The 9,453-nt window shown below is 59.5% G+C and overlaps 1 protein-coding gene and 1 long non-coding RNA gene across 2 annotated transcripts in view; both read left to right on the forward strand.

Moving 5' to 3' along the window:
* Nucleotides 1-235: 235 nt before the first annotated feature.
* On the forward strand, nt 236-3,507 carry TTLL2 (tubulin tyrosine ligase like 2). The gene is given in 3 exon segments (XM_082730512.1): nt 236-1,532; nt 1,535-1,645; nt 1,648-3,507. Coding segments are annotated over 3 exon segments (1,602 nt in total). The 5' UTR covers nt 236-238; the 3' UTR covers nt 1,845-3,507.
* Nucleotides 3,508-7,520: 4,013 nt separating this feature from the next.
* The window catches only part of LOC309864746, a 133,920-nt gene continuing 131,987 nt past the window's right edge, over nt 7,521-9,453 (forward strand). The window contains exons 1-2 of the long non-coding RNA XR_014311737.1: nt 7,521-7,707; nt 7,771-9,426. This is a non-coding gene — a long non-coding RNA (uncharacterized lncRNA). The remainder of the gene's footprint in view (nt 7,708-7,770; nt 9,427-9,453) is intronic.

A 9,453-nucleotide genomic window follows, 5' to 3' on the forward strand; every position in this document is an offset into this window, starting at 1 on the left:
GAAATAGGCAGGTGACGTCTGGACAGACGGAACGCACAGGGAGGGCGGGTCTGTTTTCACAGGGGTAGCCGAGATTGGGCATCCAGTGAGACTGACTGGTGTGTGGGAAAGGCACAGACCCAACGGTGGGCCGTGGAACATGGGGTCTTTTATGGGAAAGCCACCCTACAGGGAGACCCCCCGCCCACCTGCTAATGTGGTCCTGATTCTCGATTTCTAGAAAAGGACACCGTACTTCATGGCAGAGGACAGAGCTCCAGGGCCCGCCGGGAAGCCACTGGTGTTTCACGTTGACGACAGCACCCCAGAAGTGGTGCAGAGGGTCCTGCTGGAGCGGGGGTGGGACAAGTTCAAGCAGAGAGGGCAGGACGTGGAAGACTGGAACCTGTACTGGAGGGCCTCCTCCGTCCGCATGGCCAAGCACGCCAACATCAAACCCTGGCAACGTCTCAACCACCACCCGGGCACCACCCAGCTCACCAGGAAGGACCACCTGGCCAGACACCTGAGGCACATGAAGAAGACATACAGCGCGGCCCTGGACGAGTTCGTCCCCCTGACATTTGTGATGCCCAACGACTACAGCAAGTTCGTGGCCGAGTACTTCAGGGAGAAGCCCAGGGCGGGCGGCGCGCGGAGCTGCTGGATCTGTAAGCCGGCGGAGTGCTCCTACGGGAGGGGCATCCTCCTCTTCAGGGACATCAAAGACTTAGTCTTCGACGACACCTACGTCGTGCAGAAATACATCTGCAACCCTCTGCTCGTGGGCAGGTACAAAGGCAACCTCCGCATCTACGCGTGCGTCACTGGCTTTCAGCCTCTGACCATTTACATCTACCAGGAGGGGTCAGCGCGGTTCGCCATGGAGAAGGTCGACCTCAGGAACCTGCGGAACAGCCACGCGCATCTGACCAACAGCAGCATCAGTAAGTGCGGGGCCTCGTACGTGAAGGCCAAGGAAGTGGTCGGCCACGGCTGCAAGTGGACCCTCAGCAGGTTCTTCTCCTCCCTCCGCAGCTGGGACGTGGACGACCTGCTCCTGCGGCAGAAGATCAACCACGTGGTGATTCTCACGGTGCTCGCCATCGCGCCCTCGCTGCCCGTCGCGGCCAACTGCTTCGAGATCTTTGGCTTTGATATTTTGGTCGATGACAACTTGAAACCGTGGCTTCTGGAGGTCAACTTCAGCCCCGCCTTGTCCATAGACTGCTCGGCGGACGCATCCGTGAAGAGGAAACTTATCCATGACACCATCGAGCTGACTTACTTATGCGGTCTAAGAAAGGAGAGGGAAGAACGGTGTGATGGTGCCAAGGGGAGCCGCAGCGTCTCCCTCGCCAAGCTGCGCGCGGGCGGACTCAGCAAGCCTGGCAGCGTGCGCTCCTCTGAGTCCCTCTTACAGCGGACGAGTAGAACTTTGAAGGATGAATCTGCCGTGAAGAAAGCCCTAAAAATAGGCCCTGAAAATAAACATGCGTCCCAGCGGAGGGAAATGGAGAGCGGGCAGAAGGGCCTGCTTCTGTCCACAAAAGAACCCCCAGGACCAAGCCAGAGCTAACGCGGAGACACTCGACCTCTCATAAGACGCCCCTCCTGTTCATGTCGCTCAATCAGTCGTGCGTGGGCAAGACCGGCGTCTCCCCGTGCGCCCCCTCGCACAGCAGCAGGTGCCGGGTCTCCAAGCAGGGAATTTCGTGCTCATTTTTCCTTTCAAGGAAGCGACTTTCGGAGCATCTAGGAACGGATTAAATGTCAGAAGCATAATCCAAGAGCTCCGGAAACTCATGCAGAGCAGCATCCGCACGTGGTGGACATGGAAGCAAAAAGAAGGTGACGGGCTTTGAGGGAAACCAGGGACCCCTTCACCGGGGGCAGCAATGACTCAGCCCTAGACCTTTGTGCTCAGCACATCGACCACCTCCCTGGGGGCCCCGGTGGGGGGGGTGTGTAAATAGGAGGTCTCGGCAAAGTCAGACACATGCAGGCGGTGATTAAATTATGTGATATGACTGGTTTATTTGGTCCGGTTTCTTGGGAGAAGACAACTCTGCCTCTTGCCTGCACTTGGAAACGCGTCACCTCAATTACACTGCACACTTGTGTAAACATGGAAACAAGATTATTACAATATTTTTTAAGGACTCTTATGGGAAAACAGTACCATAAAAGGGTCAAGCCTTAACTTTCTTGTTTTTTAACACACCATTCTTTGTTCAAAATTGTTTTGTCAACTTAATGGTGAAACAGTCATCTGGGGTGAGGCCAATTGCTGAAAATCTCCCCCCAAAATACCCAAACAACTCTGTCATTCCTCAGTCCCGGGCCCTAACTAAACACTGTGCCACGTAGCTTCCCACTGAGGACACCCAGTGACCACACCCAGAAGGTGGCCGCCTCTCGGTTGGTCCCCTCGCTGAGCGGTCACCATACTGCATGCGTCCCAGACGCGCCACATAACTCCTGCCTCATAAGAAAGCAGTGACGAGTCCTAAGACACAACATTGCAGCATTGACTTGAAAACTTTACGCCGAGTAGAGAAAATCCAGACCCCAGAGGCCGCATGTCGTAGCCTTTCCTTTACAGGGAACGCTGCGGGCTGGTGACCCACAGACGCAGAACACGGACCGGTGTTTGCAGGGCCCGGGGGGTGGGGTGGGCAAGGGAGCGACTGCGAGTGCACAGGGGGTTTCCTTTCGGAAGACAAGAATGTTCTGGAGATGGTCGTGCAACACGGAGTGCCGAGGTCACTCGTGGTAGGTTTCACGTTAAGCTCGTGTTACCACAATCACAGGTTAGAGCAGAGCGAGCTAAGTCGGGCTGGCTGGAACTAGAGACCGGGGGCGCGGGACGGGACGCGGCGGGTGACAGAACACGGGAGGTACCAGCACAGGATGACGAGCTGGAATCACAGCTTCGGCGCCCCTCCGTGGCTAACGAAATCCGAGCGCTTGACCTCAGTGGTTCAGAAAAAAGGGAGAGAGAATTCAGCAGTCTGGACGCGCGGCCCGCATGTCACTGTGCCCGTGGCCCGGCTCCCGGCGCGACAGCACTTCACGTGCTCCCAGCCTCAGTCCAGGAAGGGCTGAAGGGAACAGGGGGGAGCATGAGTGAAGCACGATTGTTCGGATCTTTCGTAGGAGATTCCACTTCCAGTATTTGGCAAGAACGGGTTCTTTCTACAAATGGTGAGGCGTGCTCCACGACCAGACCAGGAGGCTGGCGTCACTGGAAAATCTCCGTGTCTTCGAATACTCTCCCTTCACCACGAGCCAGGAGTTAACTCACGACCCCGCCAGGAGGGCGAGCAAGCAGAGGCATGAGGCGTGTGCTGTTAAGGAAGGATGGTTTTACTGGAGCAACTGAAGTTTTACAGCAAGAGCCTTGGGCCATCTTTTGGGAAAAACATGCAAAGTCTGGGAAGTGTCTCTCTTAAATGGCAAAAGGTGAGTCAATTAAGCCAAAATCATGGTGAGTTAATGTAAGCCTCAAACACGCCAGGAACCCGTACGGGCGCGGAATTCGCATGCCGGGACGCAGCTGCGGGAGGGACGTGGAGGGCCACACAGACGCAGTCTTCTCGGGCAGAAAGGTCCACGCTCCAGAGACCAGAGACTTCCAGGAGACGTGGGAGCTCTTCAAGGAAGCCCCGGACTTGCGTTTGGGGAAAAGGAACGGGCTGCGTTCCTCGTCCTTTCCCTACGTACAGCTAAAGACTCGGCACAAAGACCAACGTAAGGGGTCGCCGAGGGGATGAGAGGCAGCGCCGCCCGCGTCCAAGAGAAACTGTGTTGGGTTTTCTGGCTTTGGGGATTTGGGTGTTTTGAGTTTGTTTGTTTGTTGGCCTCATACCCACGGGGGGGCTGAGGGGCTGACAAGGCACACGGACACGAAGAACCCAGCCTCCTCTCTGAGCGAAGGACCCGGCACGCAGATGGGATCACGAGCCCTGAGAACGCTCCCCGGGAGCGGGACCCTCCTGCCGCTGAAGGGGAGGGCCTTGCGTCATTTCCAAACTGGGTCCGATCTCCCCTGGACTCCAGGTTGGATGACACCAACAGCAGGGCCACAGGAAGCCAGGATGAGAATCTTCGGGAAGGAATGGGGAAGGACGCGTGGTCCAGAGACACTGGGGTCACCCTGGGCCACAAGGCTTGTGGGTGGGGGGGGGACGCCCCCCCAGTGGGTGGAGCCTGAGCCCGAAAGTGCGGGGTGGCAGGGGCAGGTGGGCGGCAGGTGCACAGCAGCCCGCGGGCAGGAGGCAGACCCAGGGGGGCACAGCCAGGCTGCAGCGGCCAGCCTCGTGGGCATGCAGGGGTCCGGCGGACACAGGCGGGAGGAGGCAGCCCCCCGCGCGTTGTCTTCCAAACCTGCCCTTCGAGACCCCTCCCGTCTGTTGCGCGGACTCACCCTGTCCATCTGCAGATGTGTGCGATGACGGCACGGCCCCCCGGGGGAGGCCCGGCCTGGGCATGTCCACATCCCCGCGTCCTCTGCCGAGATGCTGATGTGCCCAAGCAGGCTGCCGTCTGCAGTCACTGTCGAGTCCAGTCCAGTCCCCGCTGGGGCTAGTGTGTGCGGGGCCTCTGCGGGGGGACGATGCATTAGACGGGGTGGCGGAGGGGTGGAGGAGGGTGACTGGCTCAGGCGGGAAGGGACGGGTCGCTGCATTCCCTGCTGGACGCCACCGTCCCCTGGCTCGGCTGTGACATCTCATCTCAGCATCAGAGGCGAGAGAGAGACCTTCTCTCTCTCTCTGAAAACTCCAGGGACAACCCTGGTCCGTGTTGCTCACGACGACAGCGCAGGCCTAGGTCACATGGGTATCCTTAATCCCAGAGAATGGGGGTTCAGATTCACCCCTGCGGGCTCCCAGAGCCCCCGGAGAGCAGGAGGAAGACTTTCCTTGAGGAAAGCAGGAGGTACAGGTCTCGGAAGAAGGGGTGCTCGGCAGACGCAGGCACGGTTTGCCGTGAAAATGGGCGGGGGTCGTCCCTGAGGCCTCGATGCCACCTGAGGCCGCAGGCGGATACTGGAAGTTGGGCAGCATCTGCCGCGGCAGAAAGTTACAGACGCACCGGCCTAGGATTCCACCCTCGGTCCGGACACAACGGGAGCAAGACCAGCAGTGGCTGGCAGCACCGGCGAGGGCTCCACAGTGGTCACTGCCCGCCTGGAACGTTCTGGACCCTCCCACCTCGTGGGCTCTCCACCACGTTTACCCACAACCACTTCCCGAGGACGGCACTGGGCTTCAGGACCCTTGTCCCCTCAGAGGAGGAGTGTGAGTGCGTGGGGAGCTCGGAGCTGGGCCTTCCCAGCCACCGGCCTGTCGGGAAGGGTGCCTGTTGGCCCCGGGCAGCCGTGCAGGACTGATCAGTGCCTTATGGGGGTGAGCGGACATTCCCAAGACCTGCACAGTCACCTCCTGTCCCGAGCTAGAAAACTGCAAGGGAGTCTGGTGGTGAGGGTCCTGGGCAGTGGGGCTGGCCCGGAGTTGGGGGGGAGCTGGCTCTGTGCACCGCCACAGTCTCTGGCCACGGGGGTCACAGCCATGGGGCCTGGCCACGGGGCCCCTGGCTATGGTGCGCTGCTGCCTTGCAGAAGCACGGAAGGGCTCCGAAGCCCACACAAGCAGACGGCACCCAGGTTGAACAAGCAAAGGGCGCCCGAGCTTTCCAAGGGCAGACAGGGAGAGGTCGGGGGCCGGCCTGTGCGGTGGGAGCAACGCAGGGGTGATGAGGGGCGTGTCCCCCTCCTCCTCCCCAGAGCAGCGTCCCAGAATAGAGGACATGACTCACTAGCAAGAAATTTAAGTTCCAAAATAACTCAAATATTATTGTCATTAAAACTCTGACTTGGGCTGGGTTTGGTGACTGCTCTGTCGTCCAGCCGGTACTTCCTGCCACAGCTGGACCCCGTCAAGGCTGACAGGGGCTTCTCTCAGGTTCGTGAAGAGGTTTCTGTTTTATTTTGTTTTTCCAAGCATTTTCACGCAGGTCTCTGCTGACTGACGTCCGGAGAGCCGGAAGGCGCCCAGACGGCAGCACAGACCCAGGCCCCCGGTGCTCCCGGGCGGGGCCCCCAGGCCGCGTGAGGCCACCCCCCTCAGCCGGGGGCTGCGACCCGACATTCCCACCAGAACTTTCAGTATCTGTCTTGCCTCTCATTTAACCAAACCCCTCCCTGTCCGTTTTTCTTTAAAAAATAAATAAATGTATAAATCCAAACCAGGAAACAAATTTGCCGCGATCGCATTCTAATCGCAGTGCTGGTGCCTCGTTTTTCAATCCTCGTGTCTCGGGCCTGGAAACGCGCAGCGTCGGCAGACGGCGCGGTTCAGGGGGGACCCGCCTGCGTCTTCAGGTGCTGAGGGAAGTGTCTCAGGAGGGGGTGTTCTTGCTCCTGAGAGCCCCGGGGGGACGTGAGCCGAGCAGAGAAGGACGGTTCCCATGTGGGGTCGCTGGTGTGCGGAACATCAGGAACAGCGTGGAGGACCACAGGGGACAGGAGGGGAGACGGACGGGAGACCACCCACACGGGGCTCCTGATCGTAGGGAGCAGATTCAGGGGGGCTGGGCGGGAGGGTTGGGGGGTGGGGCAGCCGGGGGCGCGCGTTCAGGAGGCGCACGATGAGCACGGGGTGTCCTACAAACTGAAGAGTCACTGAACATCACCTCTGAACCTGACGCTGCGCCATATGCTGGTAATTGAATTAAACGTTAAAAATGAAAGATTGCACTAAAAATAAACTCCGCGGGGCACATCCCGTGGAGAAAGTCGCCGGGAGAGGAGACAGGTTCAGGGCGATGGGTCCGTGCAGGGCTGCAAGTGACAAGGCTCCGTGACGTCCAGGTGTGCGTGAGCCCGTGGCAGGCCGAGGGCTGTTTCGGCCGTGCTGTGTGTCGTCGAGCCCCGGGCTGTCACGAGGGGGTGGTGGGCTCTGGGCGGGAGCCGCTGCCGGGAACACAGCGCCCAGCGTCCTGCCAGCACACGGCGCCGTCGGCAGAAACCCAGCTGCCGGGGGCAGGGACCCCCCAGAGCTGCTCACTAGAGGCAGGTGACCACCAAGCGAGGGACAGAACTGAGGACATTTTCGCTTCCTAAATTCGCCCCATGTCATCGGAAACATTCGCACAGAGAGAACGCTGCTGGGTGGTATCCGCGGGAGGCAGCGGTGTCCCCCCGAGACGTCTGCACCCTAATCCGGGGACCTGTGCGGATGTCACTCACGCAGCAAACGGCTGGTAACGGGAGCAGGGTCAGGGAGACGTGATGATTCTGCGTCACTGGCTCTGGGGGCAGAGGAAGAGCACCACGGCCCAGGACAGGCGGGCGGTAGCAGCTGGCGGAAAGGAGGGAGCGGGTCCCCCCGAGAGCCCCCAGCTGGACGCGGCCCTGCCAGCCCACCTCAGAATCCCGACTTCCCAACTAGAAGCCACTGTGGGTAGAGATTTGTTTCGGCAACAGGAGACTAAGGGCTGAGTTCTAAATAAGAAAACACAGACCAACACAACACGGGCTCGCGCGGTTGTTTAATGGAGGCATAAAAAACAAGGTCAGTTCACATAGCGTAGGAGGCAGTCGGCTTGGTTCCCCGCAGACTCCTGGTCTCTCCGGCTCAGGGTTAGCGCCGGCTGATTGGCAGCCTGTGCACATATAAGAGCGTGCACATCCCCGAGGCACAGGTGTGCGTCCCTGAGGCACAGGTGTGCGTCCCTGAGGCACAGGTGTGCGTCCCCGAGGCATAGGTGTAGGTCACCAAGGCACAGGTGTGGGTCACCAAGGCACAGGTGTGGGTCGCTACTGTACAGCCTGCACAGAGCTCAAGGCCACAGGCAGGACGGGAGGGACAGACACACCCCCTTCCTCCACAAACCTGGCCCGTGGCATTTTGGGAGACCCCCAGTGGATAAAGGGACTGTTTAAGGTCCAGCAGCACAACAAATCTTATTTGGGAAAAGTCGTAAACGTCCACGACCTTAAGAAGAAGCATCGATGAGGCTCTGAGCGGAGGTACCAGCAGCCGGTGCGCTCCACCCGGATCCCAGGCTCTGAGCACCCCTGCTCTCCCGGCTGTCCTTAAACTCTGCTGCCCGCGGGGTGCCCGGGAGGCTCAGTCAGTGAAGCATCTGACTGCGGCTCAGGTGATGATTTTGGGGTCCTGGGATTGAGCCCTCCTCAGGCTCCCCACTCAGCAGAGTCTGCTTCCCCCTCTCCCTCTGCCCCTCCCCCTGCTTGTGCTCACTTTCTCTTTCTCAAATAAACAAACAAAAATTTTAAAAGACAAAATGAGAATAGTAACAATTCTGGGAAGGCATGAAAATTAACTACGGACTACTGAAAAAATAATCCAGGCTGAACGATCGGTCCAAGGTGTGAGCGTGTAAAATGGTCATTAAGCATCGGGTTTTGTCTTTTGCGTGGGGTGTTTATTCTAAAGCGCCAGCCGCACTGAACCTACAAAGGAAAGTTTAGTTATTTAAGGACGTCTAATCGAATTAGCACCAATCTTCAAATGCTCAGGAAACAGTCATTTCAAAGCTACACTGGATAAACTGGGCATTAAACAGTGCTAATTGTTGCGACTGTGGCCGTCCCCGTTCAAAGTGCCTCTGATTTTACAGAACCAACGACAATCGGACGTAGGATGACCGTGTCCTGTTACGGACCCGCTCACTTACACCAGATCTAACTTCTGAAGCCTCCAGGCCGTCTCCTCACCATCGTGGAGAGGGGCCTCGAAGATGTAGGAGACCTGATGTCCCCCCAACTTGCTCCAGGCCCCTTGGGAGGGACACAGGTAAGTGGGTGGTGGGAACGCAGTTGGGGACGAGCCTCGGGACGAGGGCCCAGGGGACTGGGGGGACCTGCCGGACGGGCGGGAGTGGGATCCACGGGATCCTAGAGCAGAGGCGGCTGCGCAGGCCTGGGAAGGGGAGGACAACAGGGGGGCTTGGGGGAGACAGGGCTGGTCCTCGGGAGGGGCCTGTCCCTGAGCTGTGCTGGGAGAGGGCACTGGCGGGGGGGAGGGCAGAGGCAGGCGGGGCAGGTGGGCGGGGGCTGGAGTGCCACGCTCCGAACCCAGACCTTTTCTGTCCCGCCCGCCCTCAGACCACACGACCCGTGCCCAGCCCTGAGGAGGCGCGAGGAACGGGACCGGGGCGCGATCCGGCGGCTTCAGGTGCGGCTCGGGTGTGCGGTCCTGAGCGTGTCCTGATGGCCAGCGCGCCCCAAGCCCCGCATGAATCATCGGCTCTGATTCCGGATCGCAGAGCGAGACCGCTCCGGAGCTGGGGACACGTCAGACGCCGCCGGCCAGGCCCGTCATCTGGGGCCCGAACGCGGTTTACCGACAAACACAAAGACCAGTGTCCGCTCCCCGTCCCCGCACAGAAGCTCCGTTCTTCGTCCCGCTCCCAGCCGCCGTCCTGTTTGCTGCAGTGGAAATTCTC

This window comes from Mustela nivalis (assembly GCF_964662115.1).
Source record: "Mustela nivalis genome assembly, chromosome: 5".
In the NCBI taxonomy this organism is placed as follows: Eukaryota; Metazoa; Chordata; class Mammalia; order Carnivora; family Mustelidae; genus Mustela; species Mustela nivalis.